This window comes from Bubalus kerabau, chromosome 10, assembly GCF_029407905.1.
Source record: "Bubalus kerabau isolate K-KA32 ecotype Philippines breed swamp buffalo chromosome 10, PCC_UOA_SB_1v2, whole genome shotgun sequence".
NCBI classification, from domain to species: Eukaryota; Metazoa; Chordata; class Mammalia; order Artiodactyla; family Bovidae; genus Bubalus; species Bubalus kerabau.
In genome coordinates, this window is record NC_073633.1 from 77,768,518 (window position 1) to 77,793,832 (window position 25,315).

At 44.9% G+C, this 25,315-nt stretch overlaps 1 protein-coding gene and 1 long non-coding RNA gene across 3 annotated transcripts; both read right to left on the bottom strand.

Moving 5' to 3' along the window:
• Window positions 1–2,412: 2,412 nt before the first annotated feature.
• On the bottom strand, window positions 2,413–6,563 carry SIX1 (SIX homeobox 1). The gene is made up of 2 exons (XM_055538244.1): window positions 5,734–6,563; window positions 2,413–3,715 (listed from the first exon to the last, which is right to left on the bottom strand). Exons 1-2 carry the CDS (start codon window positions 6,291–6,293, stop codon window positions 3,421–3,423), a joined length of 855 nt encoding a protein of 284 aa, XP_055394219.1. The 5' UTR covers window positions 6,294–6,563; the 3' UTR covers window positions 2,413–3,420.
• A 2,874-nt stretch (window positions 6,564–9,437) lies between these two features.
• Window positions 9,438–15,450, bottom strand: LOC129621622 (uncharacterized). 2 transcript variants are annotated; one of them, XR_008699567.1, is made up of 4 exons: window positions 15,311–15,450; window positions 15,056–15,136; window positions 10,708–10,826; window positions 9,438–10,240 (listed from the first exon to the last, which is right to left on the bottom strand). It is a non-coding gene; the product is annotated as an uncharacterized LOC129621622 (long non-coding RNA). The 2 variants fall into 2 exon arrangements; XR_008699568.1 differs by lacking the exon at window positions 10,708–10,826.
• Between the last annotated feature and the right edge of the window lie 9,865 nt (window positions 15,451–25,315).

Below are 25,315 nucleotides of genomic sequence, written 5' to 3' on the forward strand. Positions count from 1 at the left end.
GCTCTCTAACCTGGAGTACTGCCTGCAGACTTGAGCGAAGACCTCCAGGCGGCGGAGGGAAAAGGAGTGAAGCCCTTTCGGCCGCAGCTGCAGGAGCGGCGGCGGCGGCGGCGGTGAGGCAGAGGAACAGCCGCTCCGTGCGCGGTCAGTGCCAGGGGCCCGACCGGCCCTCAGGGTGCGGAGGACAGCGGCGGGACAAGGGTTACTGCTCAGCAAACTCAGTTCGCCCATAAGTGCCAGTGCCGCTGCCTCTTCCTGGAAGCCTCCACTTCATCTCTGGGTCAAGACTGAGCTGTCTTTGCCTGGAGGATAGTTCCCGGCCCCAGCGGCGTCCGGTTCCCAGCCCGCATCTCGTGGGGTTTGGGGGCTCTTGAGTCCCTGTCTGCTAAGCCAAAATTCAGAAACCGCTGGCCAAGCCCTTTGGCCTCTCGAGTATTTAAAGCAGCTTCGTTCTCAGCCAAGAGGTCAAAGAGAAGAGGCAACTGGGACCCTAAGTATCCTGTGTTCAGATTTAAAACTCCAAAATTTGAAAATCGCCCCAGTATATTATTACTTTATTTTACTCGGTAAAATTCTGTAAGGTTTCGTCCTAAAAACTATCTAGAAATCATTATTACTTTTGGCTCTCCTTACGAAATCTGTAAAGGAGAAATCAGAAAGTGGCTTTTGATTCAGTTAAACGGAGAAGATGAGAAGGTAAATTGGAGGTCCCTTGACAGCTGGTCCTTGAAGATTTCCTCGAGGAAAAAAAAAGAAATATGGTTAGTTCCCCCCCCCCCCCCAGTGATTGCTCTAAAATGATTGCCAAGAAAACTCAAGGCAACATCCAGCTTTCTCACCTCCTCCTGCTTGTCCCCAGTTTAGCCAGACCGAGAGGAGGATGGTGAGGGAGGCACATTGTGCAATTTCTTATTAAACACATCTGGAATATGTGCACTCTGGATCGAATGCCAGGGATTTTACAAAGAGTTTATGGCTGTGACAGAAAATTGTCCTTTTAACGAGTTTACAAGCAGTAATCACAGGGGCTTTTACAGGACCGGCCGGCCCGCTCTGCTCCTCGCCAGATCTGCAGACATTTCCAAGATTCACCAACCAAGGCAGCAGGAAGTGGGCCGAGGCACCCAGGGAGATAGAACTTCCCCGAGTCTAAAATTATACTCAACAGAGCTGGAAGAGTGGGGGGTAGTCATCGGAGTAGGAAGAGAGGGCTTGTAAGAAATTAAAGTAATTGGCCCTTCCTATTTTCCAGGGAGATTTCCGCGGTGTCCTTTGAAGCCTGTCAGGGTCATTGAAAGCTATCTTTGTGCTGGGTGTTTGTTTTGGGCAGTGAATGTGAAGAATGCGAGGAGATCCCCTGTGAGAGCCCCTCCTGCAGAGGGTGGCATTTCTCCATGGCCCAAGACGTGGAGAATAAACACCCTAGTGACTTAAATAAACACCAACTTAATGATCCAAAACACTAACAAGGGAGATTGGGACTCTGAGCTCCCAATGCAAAGGATGGTCTCTGAGCGGCTGTGTGAACATCTGTCCATCACTGAGGGGAAAAATGACTTTATAAGTAAAAGTGACTACAGTTAAGTACAGTGACCCTTTCTCCCTGGAACTCAATCAAAGCCATTCGGCATTAAAAAAATAAGAAGAAGAAGGCCTTAATACCCCTACCCCCACTTCTAGATCAGGACAGGAAAGATAGGAAAGAGTAAGAAAGAAATGAACATATTAATGGTGACACAGATGGAGAAAAATCAAAATTATGAAACTGTCATGTCATAAAATAAATAGACTTCCTCTGGGGAGCAATATTTTACAAAGCACAAGCAAGCCAATCCTGTTATCCTGAGTAGAATTTTAATAAATAATGCCATTTGTTTCACTAATTTTAAAAGCTAAATACAAGGTACATCATTTTTGCCCCAGGCAAAAATAATATGGAGCCTACATGATTACTGGGATTGTTTCTGGACACCATCCGGCAGCACTGCAAAGAGTTCCTGTCCTGTTGGTCTGCTTTCTGTTTGTACAGATTAATTCACAATGTTGCTATCCTTGTAGGAGTTCCCTTTTTTTCTCCAAGCAGATAAATTATTTTACTTTCACAGTCTTGTCATAAATTTGTTAATAATACAAAAGAGCTAACGTACGAATTCTGTGGAGAAAAGCTAGTGGTAAACAAAACTGCATATCTAAAGTAACAAAAAATAAATAAATACACCAAATTTGAATTCGCTCTTTTTCTGTCACATAATTAACTCAGTCACCATTCTTGGTTCAGGGGATGGCCAACGTACCCTGCAATTCATAACCACCATTAAGTAATAAAGAAAAAAAAAACTTATTCGTTAAAAAAGGGGGGAGCCCAAAGACAGCAGTACACAACTCACCTTTCAGAAACAGAATCAGTACTCCTGGTGTTCTACTAAGTTTTAATTTAGACTGGTTTAGGTACAATAGAAAAGAAACCTGCAAACACATGCTGTTTTAGTAACAAATACCAGGTAGCCAGATTTGTTACGTATTGTTGCAAGCTAGAAACTAGGAAAAGGAGAAACCCTTAACAGGAGTAGGATACAGATATGAGAGCTTCAAGGGCATGAGAAGTAATGGCATTCAGGAAAGTGTTTTTTCCACATTGGTACATTTTTTAAAGTTTGCCATAAAAAAAAAAAACCCAAGAAAACAAACAACAACCAAAAACCCCTACTAAATTTGACAAAAATAGTTGTATTACTAATGGTCACTTCTATTTCTAACTGCCTCACATAGAGAGCATTAAGACATTTAGGCACTTGTTTTTTTCCCCCTAATACTGTTCTTTCCTTTTAATCTACATAAAATTACTTAACACTAAATATGAAAAATGTAAACTTAATTTTCCCCATCAAAAAAGGTATAAGATCATATTTTTCCTATTCACCTTAAGAATGCAACCAGTTCCTCTCAGGCTGGAGGATCTTTTCACTGTTTTAACTTCCCTCTCTCTCTCATTTTCATTTCCTTTTCCGCTTCTCAAAACATTTTCCATAAATAAATTAAGATGAAATAATTAAAATCCAGTTGATCTGTAATTCCATTCACTGAAAAAAAAAAGAAAAAGAAAAGAAAAAAGAAGCCTATTGAAGCAGGAACATGGGTTGCCCAGAACCAAGGCTGGGTAACTGGATGTTTTTGTTTGTTTGGGTTTTTTTTTCCCCCTGATCTCCACACTGGGAGGGGAAATGTAGAAGTGGAAAGAGTCGGAGAGAAGAGGGCACTACGTTTGAGATCACTGTTGGTTTTGATTTTTAAAAAGATATTTGTGAAAGTCCACCATTCCTTTATGCGCAAAGAACCCCAGAAACAAGCTGCAAAAAATGTTCCTGATGTCTATTTACAAGTGTCCCTAGTTGCTGCTTCGAGGCCCCAGTCCCTCCCTTCTTAGGACCCCAAGTCCACCAAACTGGAGGTGAGGGGGCCCAGCAGGGAGTCCTGGAGCTGATGCTGGTGGGCTTGCAGGCTGTGCGCTGACTGTGAGGCTGTTAAACCCGGGAGAGAATAGTTGGAGCTCCTGGCGTGGCCCATGTTGCCCTGCAGCAGAAGGACGGAGTTCTGGTCTGGACTCTGGGGAGGTGAGAACTCTTCTTCTGAGCTGGACATGAGTGGCTTGCCCCCTTCCAGAGGAGAGAGTTGATTCTGCTTGTTGGAGGAGGAGTTATTGTTTTCGGTATTCTCCCTAAGAAACAGAGGACAACACCATATGGTTAAAAAAAAAAAAAAAAAAAAAGTGTGAGATGGAGGGAGGGGAGCTGGAAGAAGGAAAGGGCCATTGTGCAATCAGTCACTGACCCAAATGGAGTTCTGCCCTCTCACCCACCCCACAGAGTCCTGGGGGAAAGAGAGGAGGCCTAAGAGACTTGAGAAAGGTGATGCTGGGTCCTTTCCTCTTCCAGAGTTTAGAAAGCCAAATCAGCAGGGCTTATTTGAAATGCACAAAAAATTATTTTTAAATTTTTGTTCTAACAGTTATTATTAAATACCTATCAAGAAGTACCACATTTAGAAGTAAGGAAATTTGAAAATCTTCCAACAAATGGTTGTTGGTGATGAAGAAAATGACGGGGGGTGGGGTCGAACAGCGCCCAGTGCACAGATGTTTGGTGGTGAATCAAGTCAATTGTCCTGTTCCCATCTGAGGAAACAATTAACCGTCGAGTTTCCCTGCCCCTGCCTGGAGGTTGTGGTTTCAGAGGCACAGGACAGGTCATGGGAAGTGGTGTCCAGAGCGGCCCAGTGACCTGAGTAAACACAGGGAGCGCAGCCAGTCTTTCCGATTTCATCAGGGAGTGGGCCCTCTGGCCTGGCTTAAAGGACAGGCCGTTTTGTAACAGACGTCTAAATGGAACTGTACCGTCCCTGGCCCGGTGTTATTCGCTCAGTCCTCAGTGCCTCACGTGCTCTTTCAAACTCCCTGCGGACACCCACACCGGCGCACACTTTCCCGGCAGGGGAACTTCAAGACCAGGCACAGCCTGAGCGGGTGTGATGTACCGGGGTGTCAGCCTGGGCGCTCGGTGCTGCTAAACTGCAAGGTCTCCCAGCCCTCGCGCTTCTGCCTTCAGAATGCCCCCCACCCCGGAGTTGCCTGTCTGTCCAACTCTCCCCATCTCGCAGTCTCTCTCTCCCAAAATGCCCATCTCAGCTGAATTTCTCCAGACTCTTGCTTCCCAGAGGGAAACAAGGCGGCGACTTCTTCGGCCTCCAGGCTCCGAAGCGAACAAAAGAAACTCGGCCGACTTGGGCGTTCAGGTTTCCCCGAAACTGCTCGGCTTCCCGGAGCGCTCTCCCAGCCGCCGCCGCCTTCCCGAAGCTCTTCCGAATCTCGGTCGGAAACTCTACAGCAAACGAGTGGAGCCGGCCAGGTGGCCAGGGGTGTTCGTGTGAGGAGAGCGGAGGCAGAGACAGGTTGAAAAAAATGTTGTCTTCTGTGTTCTGGGGTGAGAGAAGTCTGAGATTGGAGACCCATTCCTCGCCCGGGTGAGCGGCGCGGACAGCGGGCCGGACCCGCCGCGGCGCCCGGCCACGCGCCAGGGAGCCGACGAAGAGAATCAGTTCTGGACTTGAGGCGCCGGGGAGTCAACGCAGCGCCAACCCTACCAAAGCGCTCTCTTCTGTGGACTTCTTTCGAAAGACTCCTCCCTTTGTGCAGCTAGTGCGAATGGAAGTGACCTCTCACCCAAAAGACTGCCAGGAAAGCGCGACTGAAGGACCGGGCGCGAGTGGAAACTGAGCAGAAGTTTCAGGACAGCTTCACCCTTCCGGGGTGCGAGAAGAGAGAGGTTCGAGATCCTCAGCCCCCACTGAACCCCTTCCCCCGCGATACCAATCAACGTTTCCCTTCTGCTTGATCTAAAAACTCACTCTCCACCCGCCACTCCTCTCCCCCTAGCCAGCCAAGAAAACATGAAAAAGAAACCTAGCGCCAACGTTTCCCGACACTCACATCCCAGGAAATCCACGCGCGGACACTCAAATCAGATGAACACCGCCCTCCACCCTCCCCCCATCCCTAGCGAGCGATCTCAGAGTTCATGAACTTTCGCCGCAGTGCAGCCGAGGCCGGGGCGCCGCCCCGCGGAGGGGCTCCGGCCAGCGGGGTGATCGAGGTGGTTGGTGCCTGCGGGGGTGAAAAGGGGCGGAGGGGAAAGGAAGGCTTCGCAGGGTAGCCCGATCTGCGGGAATGATGCCGCGTACCTTTCCTTGGCCTCGGCGGCCCGGTCTCTTTGCCTCCGGTTCTTAAACCAGTTGCTGACCTGGGTGGTGGTGAGACCCGTGGCCTCGGCCAGCTCCCGCTTCTCACGCGGCGAGGGGTAAGGGTTATGCGCGTACCACTCCCGCAGCACGCCCCGCGACTTCTCCTTGAAGCAGTAGCTGGTCTCCTCGCCGTCCCAGATGGTTCGTGGCAAAGGGAATTTTCGGCGCACCCGATATTTGCCCACCGCGCCCAGGGGCCGGCCGCGTAACTTCTCGGCTTCCACGTAGTGAGCCTTCAGCCACAGTTGCTGCAGCTTGGGGTGATTGTGAGGCGAGAACTGGTGACTCTCCAAGATCTTGTAGAGCTCGCGGAAGTTGCCGCGGTGGAAGGCGACCACGGCCTTGGCCTTGAGCACGCTTTCATTCTTGTGCAGGTGGTCGCAGGCGGGCAGCGACCACAGGAACCTGCCCAGGCGCTCCAGGTTCCCGCCTTGCTGCAGAACCTCGCACACGCACGCCACTTGCTCCTGTGTGAAGCCGAACGATGGCAGCATCGACATGGCTGGGGCCTGCCGGGGCGCACTACCCGGGCGCACGCGGCAGGGAGCAAAGCCGAAAAAACAGGGGGAGGCAGCCGCAGGGAGGGGGGCGCGGCAGCTCCTAACCCCCTCCCTAGGCTGTGCGAAGGCGTAAAAGCGAGTCAAGACTTGAAGACGGGCGGCCGAGTAAGTGGAGAAGGAGTAGAGCGCGCGCTGGAAAAGGAACGGCCGGCTCTCTCCGCAGCTTTTCGGGCCTCGCTGGCTCCTGCCTCCGGCCGGGTGGATGCTGCTCGTTGCCGGGGAACTTGGTTTCTGTTCTCCCTGCAGCTGCCTTAAAGCGCGCAGCGTTCTCGGCGCGCTGATTGGCTGCGGGCGGCGCCTATCCGGGGCTGGCCAGCCCGCGCGCCGCCGGGCCGGGCTGCGAGGCCGCGCCGCCCCGCGCGGGGAGGGCGAGGCTGTACAGCGAGGGATAGGGAGTGGTGGGAGGAGAGGGACCGCGAGTGGTGAGAAGCGAAGCGGGGAGGAGGGAGGGAGCGGTGCTTCCCGGGGACGGGGGGCGGTGGGAGTGGGTGAGCGCGTCAGGACCTTGCAACGTGAGCCCCCTCTGCTGTGTCACCTAAGGGCAGCCGCGCACATCTTTGCACAAATCAATGGCTCCAGACCTTCTAATTCCCCTCCTCTCCCTCCGTACCTCTGTCCCTGTCCTTTGCAGACTTGCCATTTCCCGGTGAGCTCATATTTAATTACCTTAATGTTGGAATGAATAAGTAATGGATTGATGAATAGCTTATGGAACGCGATAAATAATACAAGCGTAGACCAGTCCTCTGGGCTGCAGCCCCTGCAAGAATGGCTTCTCTCCTGGCTGACTTCAGCTCCAGGAGCCAAACCTAATTTCCTCCCCTCTTCTCTCCTGCCCCCATCGCCCTACAAAGCGCACAAATTATCCCAGCTGTATAGCGCTTCCCTCATTCTCAAAAGGCCACGACTATTTGGGACCAAGAGAAGAATTGTGTAGAGCATAGTTGCTGAGCAAATAGAGATTCCAAGAGTTCATTTGCGATTCGGAATTTTAATGATCTGTGGTTTAAGTCGGCAGGCAGGCTTCTGGACTCGGTTTCCCTATCTGTGCGGTTGCCACCTCTGCTACTGAGGAATGCTGAGAAGCTTTACTTGCTATTAGCAAAAATGCTTTGGGAACATCCCACGAAAGGCGCTGGATGGGGTGTAAATTAAATAAAACTGTGTCCGGCTCCAATAGCCGTCCGGTTGTAACATAATATTGCCCTGTTCTGAAAGGGACACTGCCCTCAAAGCGAGGACGACCGCGGCTCCAACAAGATTAAAGAGGGATGTGTGTGTGTGCATGTGTGTGCCTGTGTGTGTGTGTGTGTGTGTGTGTGTGTAGATTGCAATGCTGGCCTATTTTACTGCCAGGGATTGAGAGATGTCTTGCAATTTCAGCCCCATCATCTGTTACTTTGTGTATGTGTGGAGAATGCTTAGTAAAACTACACAAACAAATGGAGCTGTAATTATCGTAAGCCTCATTTGCACACCTTGTCCCAAAGCAATTATTAAAAAGATTTTGAAAACAATTAGCATCTCTAAATAGAGATAATCTATTGTCAGTAGCAGAGACTGGCAGGAGATAAGAACAATGCGTGGAGATAAGGGGAGCCAAAGGGTGGAAGAAGAGTGACTTTATGACTATACTTATCTCTGATTAGATAAGTTCAAAACAGAATTTTAAGTACACTTCAAAATTGCTTTTGATTTAAGTGCGTCTTTTTAGTCAATGCGGAACAAACCCTAGGTTCTTTAAATTTGCTTGTTTTTAAATATGTTTTGGTTCCATCAGCAAGAGTACAGCATCACAGAACCATTTACATATTGAGACGTAAGTGGGAATGGAAGGAGAAGCACTGTGTGGGTTTCCCCTTGTATTATTTAGATGGTTTTAGAACCATGTACCCATTCCAATGCACCCTGCAATGTACATCTTAAAGTCGTGAAGGGTTTCCACACCCCACCCCACCCCCATCTGTCTCTTGGGAGACTGAGTAGACACGAAGCTGCTTCTCCACTGAACTCCCAAACAAAGCTTTTTGCATCTTTGAAACCTTTCCCTTCAGTATTCCAGGCAATTAGAACTTGGAAGCAAATGCTGATATTTCATTATGTTTGGGATTATCTTTAAATGCATTTAATGGGTGCATATTATTTCAAGAGAACCCCTACCACATGGTGTGCCGAATGACTTACTTTCTAAACTGGAAACCTGGCAAAGCAGAGCCCAAGCCCATGTGTCTGGTAATTTTCCCTCATGGTCTTATTTTAGTGCTCATGATGTTTCAGATGAAGTCTTGAAGAGCTGCAGTGTCCTGCCAGAAGGAATGTCTCTGCTTGGAACAGTCATTATTGACATGGCAGCTGTGTGCGGACTGGAACGGAGGTTTAAACTCGGCTCTAAAAAATCAGTTAATACCCTAAAGTCTGGAGCAAGTGCGCAGAATTACAATGTGTGTGTGTGTGTGTGTGTGTGTGTGTGTGTGTCTGTGTTGGGGAGGGGAACAGGGGGAGTCTGTAAATATAACCACGTCTCTTAAAAGACAAAGGGTAAGTTGAATATGGGATGTACTTTGTAATTAACAATTTTGTATAAGGAAATGAGGCACAGCTTGGACAAATAAGGGCAGGTATAGATTTACAGGGAGCAGAGAGACGACAATTAGACACCCACCACCTTCCCCGCCCCCAACCCCCCACCCCCGGCTTCCTCCAGACCTCCCTGCCCACTTCTTTTCATCTCTCTTCAAAAGGAATCAAGACGCACTAGACGGTGGCGACAACTGGGAAGACGACTGTGCGGATGCGGCGACTGCGGGCACCGGGGTTGATAAGAAGTGCTGCTCGTCCTTGGAGGCCGTGCCCTGGCCGCCAGCCTTTCTCTCCTAGTGTTCAGTCCAGTAGATCGCACGATTAGAAAGGAAATGTGCTATTCGCTTTGTACCAACGAGCCTACCTGCTATTTCGATCTCTCGGTTAGGGAAACCAATTTTTATAAATGTTAATTATTGGCTCGGATATATAAGGTTTCCTAAAATGGAACCTTTCACTGCAAACCACTAAAAGAGGTAAAATGACATGAATTTACAAACCACATAAACCAAATGATCCATTTTAAATCGCACACAGAAAGGTTTGAGTTGTTCTAGTAACTTAAAACCTTTTGCTGTCAATGCAAATCACAAGAAAACAGAGATTCGTCGGAGATTTAAAGGCAACGAGCAGCACGGGCTGCTGCCCTCGCCGCTTCGTGGGTCCCCAGGGTAACACAGCTAGAAAGGGGCTCCCAACGCCAGGTTTCTGCTCTTCTGTGCCTCCCCCGTGCACGTAACCGCCGGGTGCACACAACTGGTCTGTGGAAAGGTCGATGCGGAGGCATCAGTTGGTGTTAGGATTTCTAGGTCGGGTTAAAACAAGGCCTTGTGTCCTCTGGCTGAGACCCACTTATTTCCCTTCTGGCTTGGAGCGAGCTGCTTGGAGGCTCCTGGCCCGCTTTCTTGGAATTCTTTTGCCATCAAGAACGACAGCGAGGATTCTACTCTACCTACAGATATTTGGGAGGGAAGGGCTTTGGAAGGTGTTTCATCAATAAATTAGCGTCGTCGCTCTGGGGCAGTGAGGATCCCAAATCCTGGCTGAAGTGACAACGTTCATCTTTTTCCTTTACTTGGTCGGAAACTCCAGGTGCCCTCGACCCCTCCGGATGCCGGGCTCCGAGGGTGGCGCGGCGCCGGAGCAGCCTCCCACCTGCCTCCTGGGGGACGCTGCTCCCCGCGAGCTCTGGATGGGCCGAGGGCTCAGGCGGGGCGATATGCGGACCCGAAAGAGAGAAATCCAAAACCAGTCCATTAGTAAATGAGTTTTGTGTTGTCAAGGTTCTTTCCCATCCACTTGCTGTTCTGAAAAATAGATCACGTTTCGTTATCTTTAGTGGGAATCTGCAACGTGACACCGGATCCGCGCGGCCCCCGCCTCTCCCTCCCTTCTTTCCAGCCTCGCTTGGCTGGGCCAAGGGGAGCCGGACGGCCTCCTTGGCTTATTTCTGAACAATGAAGATTTGTCTGTTCCCCTAATATATTTATGTATGTATGGAGGGAGGGCGTTTTCTCCTTGAAGCGGGAAGCGCGCGACCAGAGCCTCCCGCTTCCTTGGTGCGAAAACGCAGCGCCAGCCCAAGACGCCGGGAGACTGCCGTTCCCCGCCTACACCTGGACAAACAGAGCCGGCAGCGAGCCCGGCTTGCTGCTAAAAACCCTGCCGCCCCGCCCGGCTTCTGAAAATACAGTCTCCACATTGTCCCGGGGTCGGGGAAGGGAGAGAGGAAAGAGAAAAACAGGCAGAGACACACCGCCGCGAGGGAACTCACAGTGAATGGGGACCGTGCTGGAGTTGGTGTGCGTGTGTTTGGGGAAGTTATCCTCTCTCTCCGTGTGTGTCTCCAGGTTTGGTCTCTCTGTCTCTTTTTACCTCATCCTCTCTTTCAGCCTGAAAGAGGAAGCTCATTCATTCTCTGTGTGAACCTCTGATTCCTTCATTCTCTCTTTTATTGTTTCTTATCTCCATCTCACCCTTTGTCCCTTTCGTTCCTTCATTGTCTCATTCTTCGCCGTTTCTCTCTCACACTCTTTCTGTCCAACACCCTGCCCCCTTCACACACACACCCTCTCCTCTCTCTCTGGATCCATTTCTCTTTTGCTTTCTTCTTTTTCTCTCTCGTTCCTCTCCCTTCCTCAAAGCTCTTGACGCCTGCGCCTGCTTCCCCAGGACCAGGCGCTGTGAGGTCTCCCAGACCATGATGTGCTGATATGCTGCACCCAGGCAGCGCCTGGTGAGTAGACTCTGAAGTCCTGGCAGGGGCATCTGGTTCAGTTGGTGGGGACCCCTCACACGGAGTAGTGGTATAGTCAACAGGTGGGGGCGCCCATGAAGGACTGAAGAAGGTAAGTTGGCCACCTGGGGGGAAATGGCAGATTTAAGCTGAGCTCTGAGAAGGCATAGGCCCAGAGACTTGCCAACCACCAGATTTGAGTCAGAAGACACCACTCAACATTAGATGCCAAGTACCCTTCTGGAAAGTGAAGGAGAGTGTTGTGAGAATCTGTTCTTAAGAGCCTAAGACGTTCTTGCCTCCTTTGCTTTATTAACATTACCTCAGGGCAAGAGTCCTTATCTTCCATTGAGTTTCCAATCAACTTTTTTTTTTTGTCAACTAATGTACATCCTGAATACTGCATCTGTCTAAGCTAAGAAGAATTTCCTTTTGGGAGGTGAAAGCCTGCAGTTACTCCTGTTCAGAGGAAAGTGCTAGTGATGGTAATGCAGGGTGACACTAAATAAACAGTTAGGGTGGACTGGAAAGATGGAGTTAATTATCCAGTGAGCTGAGTTTCAGCCCAGACCATCAGGGGCTGATTTGTTTTGGCTCATGGTCCAAGGAAGGAGACAAACCACTCTCTTCTCTACATCTCTTAGGGATCCTGATCGGTCTTGTCTCAAACAAAACAAAAATCACTACCCAGGTATCACTGTTTCAATTAAAATTTAGTGTATTACTCCTCTGCAGACTCTACAAAAATGTCCACTCCATTGCCCTATATCCCTTGAGAGAAGACCCCAAATGACTCACAAATAGATTCCCTAAATCTTTTTGTAGAGACCCATTGGTAGGAAGTGCACATCCAGCTCTCCTCCCCATCTCTTCACTTACATTTTTACAACAGGATTATAAAACTACGTGTTTATAAAAACTGAGATCTTAGTTTGGTTTTCACGATGATTCCCCGCCCCCCCAAAAAAAATCAGGCTTCGTGAAATTTTAGACGCAATTAGATTTATTGTTTTCGTGATTCACTGACTATCCGGTTTCCTCAGGTAAGCCGGCACTTACATATAAATACTAGTAACTTAAAACTTCTCCCTCCCCACTTTGCTCTTCCCTCCCTGCCTTTGCCCACCTCCCCTCCCTGCCACATTCTGATATTAATAATCCCCGGCTGCCCCTCTTTCCGGGTCATTACGGTACTGCTGGTCTCTAATCAATCCTAATGCGATGGCAATTGGAGTCCCTGATGACTGCGGCTCGGGTTTCTTGTAATGGCTCTACCACATTTTCCTGGACCTCCTTCTTTAACCTGAGATGCCAGGGGGACGAGTCCCTTCTCGGCTGCTGATTACTTCAAGATGTGGGGGCTGGTTTGCGCAGAAAGAGAAAGAGACACGCGCACAGCGTGGCTACCACTGCAGGCTGGGCGGCTGGGGCGTGTAAGGCGTCTGCGCGCTGGGAGCCGGCACCCGAACGCCTTTCGCTACTCTGTTTTTCCCCATTTTCCAGGCCCAAAGTCACCCTGGTGGACCGAGATGAAGATTCTTATAGGTTTTCTGTATTTGTCCCCCCCCCCCGCCCCCCTGGTGCGGAGACGCCTCGTGGCCTCTGGGCCTCTCCAGTTCTCGCAGGTTCCCACCCTACAGCGTGCGCCAGGACTCCCCGGCCAGGCCTGCCTCTCGCTCAGGAGTGAACGCCTCGCTCTGGTTCTTCTTTCCTTGTGGCTGTCTTCTCCCAGCCATTCTCCCAATTCTACTCAATTTTAGAGTAGTTGTCCTGAAGTGGAACTGGATTCTTCCTCATCTCTCCCTCTGACCCTTGACCTCTCTTCTCTTCTTTATCCCAGCAATGCCTGAAGCTCCCAACGCCTTCCTGACCCAAAGCCGAGGCCAGAAGCTTGGTCCTGTCTTGTCGGGATTTGACCCCATCTCTCACGACCCATGAAGGAGACCATCGCTCGGAATCTTAAGCTCTAGGGATAAAGGCCCAACACTTCTTTCCGGTTGGTGCCCTTGGGAAGAGCGGTTGGTGCCGGTTCAAGAGCGGGAACTTGCGCCGTACCTCCCTCTCCCTGGCGGTGTCTTCTAGCTTGCCTCCCTACCCCTATCCAGGCCCGGCAGAAAAGCGATCAGCACGTTCGCGGCATCTGTATTCTTCCATTTCTCAGCCCAAAGCCATTTAGCGTAACCCGAGCCCAGGATAATTGCCACGTTTCTGCCGCGATGCTTTAAAAAACAAGATAATGCTTCTGAATTGCGGAAGAAAGTGCTGTGGACAAATTGGGCGCTGAGCTGCCGAGAAGGTTCGCTTTGTTAGGGCCGGCCGGTGGTTTGTGACTAGATTAGTTCATTTCTGGGAGCCGCCTGCGCTCTGCAGCGGGGTGAGCCTGAGGCGAACGGCCCATGGGGTTCCCGGGGGCCGCGAACTGTGGGGAGGGCTAAGGGAGCACTTCAGGCCTCTATGTCGGTGCAAATCTACGCCGTGGAAGATGTTTTTGCATTCCCATACAGAGTACATTGTTGGGTTCTTAAGGATCCAGACTGTCGCGGACAGAGAAGCTTGATTGCCTCTGCTCCCGAATGGGCCGCGCGCATCTGTCTGAAGCCCCAGTCCTCTGAGCCGCAGAGAAGGAAATGCTGGGTGGAGGGTTCCCACTCACGCATGCCCTTCCGCGCCTCTCGCCCACTGGGGCTGCGCTTGGATTTTGCAACCATTTCCATCACCGCTGCTGTACTTGGCGCAGCCCTGCTGGAAATCGGCAGGGTGAGGCTTTCAGGCAGCCGGGGGGCCGCGAGGGGCGCTTTCAGGGCTGGGAACAAGGCTGTGGGAGCTTTCCTTACCTCAGGTTCACCCGCCACCCCCACCCATCCCCCCGCGTGCAGGCCCGCGTCCCCGTTTCGCCGGCCCATCCCGGGTCCCCGGTAGGCTTCTCCGCCAGGTGTGCGCCGGCGCCCGGGAGACCTTGCCGCGCAGCCTACTCGCAGCCCCGCCCGCGGTGCCCAGTCTGGGGGAGCTGGACTAACCCCCGCCCCGCCGCCAGGAACCCCTCCCCGGGGCCACGCTCGAGCTATCGGGCGCTGCGTCTGCGCTGGGGACGGCTCCGCCCAGTTCTGCAGCCAGGGGTCCGGCGTTCCGGCCAGACCAGTGGTCCGAACGTGAGAAGACTTAGGGCTCCGCCGCTCTCTCGGGCTGTTTCCCGAAGTGGTTCTGGGAGCCTAGAGGCATAGGGGCTTAAGGAAGGAAGGGACAGGGCCGAAGAGGGCGGGAGCGAGAAGGAGGCGAGGGCAGGTCAGCGGAACTGGGATGGGGCGCAGCCCAGCGGCGGGCACGGCCGGAGGAGAGAGAGGGCGCTGTCTTCCTGGCAAAGGATCCCTGGCCTGGCCGGCAGGAACCGAAACAAACAAAAAAAAGAAGAAGAAAAAAGAAAGAAAGAAAGCACAGGAAAGAAAATCTGCCTGGTCGAGCCCGGGGCGGGGGAGGGGGGGAGGTGAGGGATGCACTGTGGAGAGGGCCAAGGGTGGCCGAGCGGATTCTCAGCCCACAGCCCAGCAACCACTTCTGCTGCTGCGGCCTTGCTAGCGCCGCGTGGCCCCGAGCGAGACTCTTCTTTGGCCCTAAAGGGCCCCCCATAGTTGGCTTCCCTCCCTCGCTTTCTCCTCTGGAAAACTGGAGGCGTCGGTATAAGGTCTGCGACGCTTCACTGGCGATTGAGGTGCCGCGATGTGGCCAAGGCAAGCAAGGGGGTGGGAGAGAACCCGGATCTCCTTTGCCTGAGCGGAGCCGACTTTTCAGTTTTTTTGTTTTGTTTTTTTTCAATTTTCAGGAGCCCGCGGAAGAAAACCGCAACGCCAACCAGGCCTTCACGTCGAAGCGCCGCAGCAAATGGCCTCACCTGGTTTGGCTGCGTCTTGCCGAGGAACAAGGAGGAGGTGGAAGGCCCTCTTTCTTTCATTGACTGGCCTGGGCGCACACTCTGGAAACCAAAGGGTCCCAAGGATAATTACTGTCAGACATTCCCCCACTCAAACCCAGGAAACTTAATTTACACTACTTCAGGAGACATTCCTGTATCATCTACAAAGGATGTGTTGTCTTTCCATGCGCATAACAAACCAGTTGAAGCAAAACAAAAGGATCTCAAACTTACGTATCTTCAGTCTTGAAAGGTCCCTCTGTGTTAATGGATGTAATTAAAAGCCTTCTAGGTTTGCTGATAGATACTAGAACCGATCATCTCCTCACATGTCCGCCATCGGAGAGTCCCAAGCTCCAGTCTCCACATGAATTTCCGGACTCTTCCATAGCCCTTCCGGTAGAATCCAGGTGGCCCCATAGTTCTGCCTTTAGCAGGAGAGGTATTTCCTAGGAGTAACTGGGTGGGCTGCAATCCGCCTGCCTCTTCACGTTGAGAAACGCTTCTCTTGTGGGAACGTCTGTTTCTATTCATCCGATTTTCTAATGTCTTTGATCAGCCTAAATATTTTCTTGGCAAACGGAAATTGACCATGCCATGAATATGATAACAACCTGCTTGGAAAGAAGCTATTTTGTTTCTTAGCAGCAAGGGGGAGTAGGGGGCCGGGAAGCCAGGGAAGGGAGTAGGGGTCGGGTAACTAGCTGGCTGGTAAGAATGCCCGAAATAGATTCCTGAACATACATCTTTTTGCAGTCTCTGAAGCAGCTTTTTGAAAGATAGTCAGATAAACACACACCTGGTCTCCTAAAAGTCTTTGATACACTTTATATTAAAAAAAACAGAACTTCAATGGACGCCTCTGGAGAATTTCCCTTTAAAACATAGATGAAAGGCAAGGTTAATACAATGTTCTCTTAATCCCTTTGGCTTGTGAGTCAAAATAAATATTTTCTTCTGCATGTGATTGTACATCCTGCCATTTGGCTGTGGCTATAAGCAAATCGACCGGTAATAAAAGTGTTTTGAGGCCGTGTATTAAATGCAGTTCTCTTGAAATCAAGGGTTGGGGGGAGGGAGGGGCCTTACTTCACAGGCAAGAGTTGGTGGGTTTCTGAAAAAGCTGCAAGAAAAAGACCTTTCACCTCTCATTAGTGATGCCATCAGTGCTCAGGCAGAGTGGAGCTGAGGTCATGTTACATATGGCACACAGTCTGCTCAGCACTTGAAACGTCAGCTTTGAAATTTTAGAGAGGGGAAAGGTCATCTTTAATAAGCTAAAGTCTGGGGCTCCCATTGCCCTCTTTGCAAACTGGGTGGGTGTCCATATGCTTCAAACCTTCTGCACAAGTTTTCTTTTTTTTAATTTGCAGTTTTAAGCTGATTTTTTGTTTCACATCTTCATTTAAGCTGTAATGTTTTCAGCTGTTAATACACCAAAAGGCCTTTCATTTTTATAGCAACTCTGTAATCTTTCCTTTTCTTCTCATGCAATCATAAAACTGTCTGTTCTGAGTGATAGATTTTTAGAACTCAGCTTCCCAGAAGAAATGAAGTGTATCTGTCCATCTGCATACATGGATCCAGACATGTGGGCTATAGGGTTACCCTTCTGAGTGGGTAATTTAGACTTCACTTTTGTACACTACGTAATTTACTGAACCTTCAAAACATTAAAACTTCCATATTATGTAAAAGCTCTAGTTTCTGAAAACTTCCTGGTACTACTAAAATTTTTCATGCCATTTACTGAAATTTCACATTTTATTTTTACCATGTGGGGGAAACTCTCAAATCAGAAGATATTGATTCTTCTGTAAGGTTTAAAGTTAAGGTTGACAGAAGCTACAGTGGTAGATACAGCACTGAAAAAAAGAAGTGCTAATATCTCACTTCCTTGTTCAAAAAATATTAGGAACATTTGTGCATGTTTAATCCTCATATTTTTTCAAGAAGTCAACCAAACCCAAGGCACAAAACTATCCCCAGATCTCTTTGTAGCCACTGTCAATATGGATATAAATATTTTTCTTTCATGTCCCTCTGCAAGGAACTCCTCAATAGTGATTTGTCATTTACTCAATTCCAGAAACTTTTCTTCCTTATGGACCTACTATCCAAGAAGAGCAGCCTCAGCACACTTTTGTGTATTCCTCATTTTTCTTTATGTCTGCCAACCCATGTTGTCTATTTATATAACCCAATTTTGGTTGTTTGGTTTTTTTTTTAGCTTTTTTATTCTACATCAAAGTTATGTATTTTGTCATTATAAGATAAACTTTATTAAATAAGACAACTGTGTATGTTCAGCTTCAACTAGCAGACTGAATGATCTCTTAAAATTCCTTCTCCTACTTTGCAAATTGAAAACATTGAAACATCCTCTTGAGTAAACTAGGGGTTCCTTATTACTGAGAGATTTAATGATTATGATATGCAGATAGGTGTTGCTTTTGCTTTGTCTCTAGTTAGATTTTTCAAAAATCCTTAATTCTGGATGAGCGAAAATTTGAAAGAGCAGTCTGTATGATAGCAACTGAAACTAACAGTAGGTAGAATAATTTCACAACCAAGCATGACATCAAGTAAATAATTTATTTCTAATTAGTTTCCTACATTAGCGTTTACTACTAAAAAGCTAGTTGACTTTGTGATACTTTAGCTAACCCAAAGCGCTTGAGACTTTGAGGACCCAAATGATTAAGTTCAATCAATCTAGTCAATAGAAAGTCAAGATTACGATGCACACTGTAGTCTCAGGGAGTGCCTATGTGTTCGAGAGAGAGGTACTGTTGCTTTTTTTGTTTTTGACTAAATTTTAAAATTCCCAAAAATACTCCAGGAAAATTTAAGAGCAGATTGTTTTACTCTGAAAAACAAGGAGTGAAATATTTCAAGAAGCAGACTCATCATCAACAGGTCAATAATTCATTAAAGGCCCATAAAAAGAATGCTAATAATTTACACATTTTATAGGATCCTTCACTCAGGAGCCTTTAACATTTTACAAGCCTGATCTCATTCATCTTCTCAGAACTTTCTCAACTTCTCAGTATTATTATTGCAAAGGGTGATTATTCCTATTACAAAAATATGGCAGAGAGGCTGTACAATTGCCCATGGAAGTATAATTCAGAGGCAGTTTGGGGATAAGAGCTATGAATCCCAATAAAATAAATAAGCAATATAGATATATTGTACAGCACAGAGAAATATAGCCATTATTTTGTAGTAACTTGAAATGGAGTATAATCTATAAAAACATTGAATCATTATGTTGTACACCTGAAACTAATTTAATATTGTAAATCAACTTTACATCAATTTTAAAGAGCTTTGAATCCCAGATCCTTTCCAATTTATCTAAAAAGCAATTTTCCATAAAGAGATCAGATTCAAAAGATTTCAATTTAGTGAGTCCTTGTAAAATTTTATCCTCCTTAAGTTAGACTCTATAATTCATGTTCAAGATTTGTGAGAAATTTCATAAATGTCTTTAAATCAGTAAGAAAAAATGTAACATGAAGTGACATCAGTCCACACAGGTCTGGTAGTTCTTCCATCCTGTCTGGAAATAAGTCATGGTGTAAATGTCATGTGGGAGGAGACATACAGATTACAGAACCATGAGGTAATTACTACAGCTTAACTGTCCTACAGAGAAGCTATTAAGTGTTCATAAACAGGGTTACAATAGGATACATATTCTATGACAAGATTTGGCCTGTATTTTCAATGCTTACGATTCTTTCTTTGGCTTATTTAAGAGAAGAACTACTAGAAATTCCAGAAAAGTAAGGATTTGGCTTGTCTTAAGGACAGTGTTTCATTAACTTTAGTAGGCATGCAAAGGACCTGAGACACTTGTAAAAATTCAGTGGCCAAACCCCCAGAATTTGGATTCCCTAGGTTTACAGTGGGATCCTGGAATCTGCATTTTATGGCAGGAACTAATTTTAATGCAACTGGTTAGTGGGCTATTCTTTGAGAATAAACAATCACTCTGCCTGATGTAGGAACATAAAAAGGATATGTTCTATCAGCAGGAACAATATTTATCTTTTTTTTTTTAGGAACAATATTTAAACTGCAAATTTTGACCTAACCAGAATTTACTTTGTATGATTTTGAAAGAGACTTTTTAGAATAGATTTTTTTTACTGGGGAGGGGAGAATCTTTGGGTTTCTGAAGGATTTCGTGGGCCTTAAGATGTTTCTAACTAGTAACTGGATAGAAAATAGTTTGTCCTCTTCAAGTGATTGCTTCCGCTAAATGAGTTAGCAGGAAAGTGACATCAGACCAGGACAATGAGACAAAAGAAACATCTTTGAAGAAAATTCAGCACCAGCCATGAAAATTAAACAAATCTCACTGTCCAAAGAACAGTATTGCCTCCTGAGTACACCTTAAAAACCAACAAGTTTTGTGAACATCTCTCAGTGTGCATGACCCCATTAGAACAGTAATTAAACACCTCTTCCCCAAGATTTGCATGAAATGAAGATGCTCTGGAGTGTTGCTACAATATGACAGAAGGAATGGAAAATAAAATCTAAGAGGAAGTTAAAAGTTTTGTCTGCACTGCAAATAGTGGTCATTTGTTGCTTGCTTACAAAGGTTTAAAAGTATTTTTACAATAAAGAACACAATCACATAAATGGCAGCTTCTTGCTTATGAGAGGGAGATTAAATACCCAAGAAGGTTAATAATCATAATTTATTATTCTCTCCCTTTAAAGATCATTTGAAAATGAGATCATGGAAACATAGATATCAGACTCTTTGCTGTTGGGAGAAGCCAAGAAGTTATTGGATAAACCTGTCACTCTAAGTAAAATCCTTGCAAAAAAAAAATCCCTTTGATGGGGCAACCCTCACTGCTGCTTAAACACTTGAGTCTTGGAGAACTCACTACCTCACATCTGTTTTGTATGTTTTAAGACTCCACAAAACAAGAAAGATATGCCTGGTGGTAACAAAGTCGCATGAAATCCATGATACATATGAGAGAAGCATGGAGAGGATCTTCTAATTACTTGTTGGTCAAGTAGAAAGTTAGAGTAAACTGTACTGGCTAAACTGCTTTCTCAAGTTTCCATTTTAGGCATTTCTACTGTTTGCCCACTGCCTGGTAGGCTGCTGGAGTTCACTATAGGAAAAGTAAATATTGTCATTTCAAATAAAGAACTGTTTATTATATAACAGAACAGAGGCTGCCTTCTATTTTTGAGATTCTGCTAAGTTAATTGGGGACAGTAGCCAAAGCAGCTGCCCAGGAGATGATGTTTTCCAACAGCTACAGTACTTAAAGCTGAACTGGGTTCGTGTTTGTCTACAATGTGGCAATCACATTGTTCTTCTCCTTGGATGTTCTTTGGCTCCTATTGGGCTTCAGTAAATGGAGGCACCGTTTGTACCACTTTACCAGCCCATTTGACTCCTGCAGTGTGGCTAAACCATACGGCAAGGCAGATCAAAGTCAGACCTGATGGCTTGCTACCATTAATGGGATTCAGCTCAGACTCTTCTCAATGAAGGGGAAAATGTTGACTTAACCCCTATTTCCATCTAAATCAGAGGTTCCAAAATTTTGATAGATTTGGGACTGTACTCAGTGTTTGTAATAACTTCTCCATTTTGTTTGAGGTTTGTCTGCTGCCCGTGTTTTGAAACACTGGCTTAAATATATGACAGAGGAAAGAAATCTGGACTGAGTAGTGACTTAAGATAAACAAACACAAAGCTTTGGTTAATGAAAGAATGTTTTTCAGGAATAATACTTTGCACTTCTATAATGCTTTCTGCTTTTCAGAGGGCTTCTTTTTGCCCCTCACTTGTAAGATGGATAAGGGCCAGTGATATTATTAAGTCCATGTTATAAATCAACTGAGGTAAAGAGTGTATATAAGTGAGTGGATACGTGGTAGATGGAGGTTAGCAGCATGACCTTTCCCATCTTTGTTTACCAAGTTCATAGTATCATTTCTTGTAGGTCAAAACATATAGATGTACCTCAAGCTTTTTCATGGCTATAACATAGTTGATGGATTTTTAAAATTTATGTAACTATTCCTTTATTGATGGATGTGTCTTTTTGCCAAACTTTTTCTTTTATGACGATCCTGTGACTATCTTTATACTTATATTTTTGAGTACTTGTGTGTATATTTCGTTAAATTGCTAAAAGTGAAATCGCTGAGTCAAAGGGTAATGTATATTAAAATTTTCATGTATATTGCCAAATGGTCCTTCAAAATGTGTACCATTTTACACTTGCCTTGACACTATGCAATAGACTAATTTTTCCCAGTTGCCTAGCTATACTCTTTAATCTTTGCCAATCTGATTGTGGAAAGTGAAAGTGAAGTCGCTCAGTGGAGTCCGACTCTTAGCAACCCCATGGACTACAGCCCACCAGGCTCCTCCATCCATGGGATTTTCCAGACAAGAGTACTGGAGTGGGTTGCCATTGCCTTCTCCAGAAATACAGCTGCTGCTGCTGCTAAGTTGCTTCAGTCGTGTCCAACTCTGTGCGACCCCATGTGGCTAATTTAAAATTTTTACTTTTATTATTATTAAAGTTTAGTATCTTTTTAAGAATTATTTATTTATTTTTGGCTATGTTGGGTCTTCGTTGCTGCTCGGGCTTTTCTCTAGTTGCAGCGAATAAGGGCTATTCTCTAGTTTCAACGTGTGGGCTTCTCATTTGCAGTGGCTCCTCTTGTTGCAGAGCATGGGCTCTAGGGCACACGGACTTCAGTAGCTGGAGCACATATGCTCAGTAGTTGGTGCTTGGGCTTAGCTGCTCCATGGCATGTGGGATCATTTCAGAGCAGGGTTCCAAACAGTCCCCTGAGTTGGCAGGCAGATTCTTTACCACTGAGCCACGAGGGAAGCTGAGTTTAGTGTCTTCTAAATCATGCCTGAGATAGATATAATGAAAGAGGAAAGTGTACAAATTACAGCTCAATAACTTTTTACATTTGTATACATCTGAATAACTATCATCTAGATCAAGATATAAAATATTTCCATCACCTCAGAAAGTTCTCTCTCGCCACTTTACCCACCCACCCCAGGGGTAGTCACTCTTCTGACTTCAAGTGTCAACATCAATTCATTTTGCTTATTTTTGAATTAAATGTAAATGCAATCAGTTTTATCACATCTTCCTTTGTTCAACATAATATCTGTGGGAATCATCCGTGTTGTTATGTGTGACAGTGGTGCATTTTTAAAATTATTGTTTGTATTCCACTATATGAATACACAATAATAGGCTGATAATCCATTCTCCTGCTGATGAACACTTGTGTTGTCTCTAGCTTTTTACTATAATGAATAAAGCTGCTATGAACATTCTTACCCATGTCCTTCATTGGGTATATGTTCTCATTTCTCATGGTCATATACCTGGAGAATTGCTGAGTCAAGGCGTAGCTGTTTATTTAGCTGAAAAAAAGATACTGCTTAGTGGTGTTCTAAAGTTACTCTCCCTCTAGCAATTGTATGAGAGTTCCAGCTGCTCCACATCTTTCCCAATACTTGGTATTTTTATTCTTTCAAATTTTAGACTTTCTGCTGGACGTATAATAGTATCTTGTGGATTTAATTTGCATCTCTCTGATAAATAATTATATTGACCATCTTTTCATGTATTTATTGACTATTTGGATAGTCTCTTTTGTATAATGCGTATTCAGATCTTTGCCCATTCTTGCAGTTGTTTGTGTTTTTTTGATCTTATTTGTATATTTTTTTATACATTCTGGACATAATCCCTTTGTCAGATGGATGGATAGATAGATAGACAGATAATGAAAATGTTATCCTAGTATGTGACTTGCCTCTTCATTCTTATACTAAAGTTCTTATATTGAACAAAAGTTCTTTATTTCAGTTAAATGCAATTATGTTTTTATTCTTTTATAGTTATTGTCTTTTCTATCATATTTAAGAAATCTTTGTCTATGCAAAGTCATGAAAATGTTATCCTATGTTTTCTTCTAGAGGAAATTTGATATTTTAATTTGACATTTATACTTATGAGCTATCTTGAATTAATTTTTATAGGTGGTGTAAAGTAGGAGTCAAGTCTGAGGTTTTTTCCCACATAGATACACAACAGTTCTAGCTTTGTATGTTGAGAAAGCCATTCTTTTTCCCACAGAATTACATTTGTACCTCAGAGAGAAAGTATTCAATATTTCACCATCAAACACGTAAGCTGCAATGTTTTGGTTTGGGGTTTTTTGTAGATAGTTTTTGTCATATTAATAAAGTTCCCTTCTATTTTAACATATGAGAGTTTTTGTCCTGAGTGGTTTTTTGAATCAAATGCATTTTCTGTATTTATTGAGATAATCATATGTTTTTTTCTTTTTTTCCCACTAATGTGATGAATTATATGGATTATTTTATTTTTTGGCTGCATCATATGGCATGCAGGATCCCAGTTCCCAGCCAGGGATCAAACCCATGGCCCCTGAAGTGGAGGCGAGGAGTCTTAACAATTGGAGAGTGCTGGGAAGTCCCTGTATTGATTATTTTAGAATGTTAAACCAACCTTGCATTCCTGGGATGAATCATTCTTGGTCATTATGTATTATCTTTTTTTCTATGTCTGTATTAAATTTAATAATGTTTTATTTAGAATTTTTGAATCCGTATGCAGAAAGGATTTGGGTTTTGGTATCATATTTATGTTAACCTAATAAAACAAGTAATTAATTCTTCCTGTTTTCTCTAACCTCTGAAAGGATCTGACAGATATTACTATTATTTCTCCTTAAATATTTATGAAAATTTACCTTGAAAGTCACCTGAGCCTGGATGATCTTTATGAAATTCTATCCATGTATTCGATTTATTAAACATATGTCAGAGTATTAGTATTTTTATTTCTTTTTATATCAGTTTTGGTAAATTGTATTTTTCAAAGAATTTGTCTGTTTTGTCAAGTTTATTGGCAAAGAGTTGTCATCATGTTCTCTTAATATCTATAGAATGTGTAGTGACATCACATTCTGAAACTCTTGATATTGGTCATTTGTGTCTTCTCTTTTATTGGTTATTTTTTCTGGGAGATCATAGATTTTATTCCTCTAAAGAAAAGATTGTCTGTGATGATTTCTTTATTGCATACTTTTTATTTCATTGATTGCAGTTGCATTCTTTATTATTTCTTTTCTTCTGCTTTATTTGTGTGTAATTGGCTCTTCTTTTTCTATATTCATAAGGTAAAAGCTTAGAGTATTGATTTTCAACTTTTTTGCTTTTCTAATGTGTTTATTAGAAGCCATTAATTTCCTTCTAGGAACTGTTTTAGCTACATCCCACAAGTTTTCATATGCTTTATTTTCATTATCCTTCAGTTCAAATATTTTCTAATTTCCCTTGTGATTTCCTCTTTGGGCCCAGGTGATTTAGAAGTATGTTTCTTAATTTTCATACACGTTGGGATTTCCTGTTTATATTTTTGTGTTGATTTTAATGGTTAGAGACTATACGCTGCATGATTTCAGTTCTTTGAAATTTGTTGAGTCTTGCTTTATAACCCAGCATATGGTCTATTTTTAGTGTGCATTTGAAAAGAATGAGTATTCTGCAGTTGTTGGGTATAGTGTTCTATATATATCAATTAGGTCGAGTTGCTTAATAGTGTTGTTTAAATATATCCTTATTGACATTTTGGAGTTTTTGTTTATAGTTACTGGGAGATGTGTGTTAAAACTTCTAATATGATTGTGACTTTGTCTATGTCTCCTTTATTTCACTTAATTTTTACTTCAATATGTTAAAGCTCTGTTATGATGTCTATGCAAATTTAGATTTGTTGGGTCTTCCTACTGAACTGATCCTTTTATTATTATGAAATGTTTTTCCTTATCTCTAGTAACACTTGCCTAAAAGAACACTTTTTCTCTTAAACATAATTATACCAGGTTTCTTTTAATTAGTGTGTCCACGCTATATTTTTTTTCCATCATTATACTTTCAAGTTATCTGTGTCTTTATGTTTAAAGTATGTTTCTAATGAACATAATATAATTATTTTCTTAAAACTATCTGACATCTATTGATATTTATTTTTAGTTAATTTGTTGATATAACTGGGATTAAATTTATCTTTTTTCTATTTGTTTTCTATTGGTTTCATCTTGTCTTTATTCCTCCTTCCTGTTTCCTTTTATAACAATTAAGATTTTATCTCCATTTAATTTTCATTATGCTCCTAG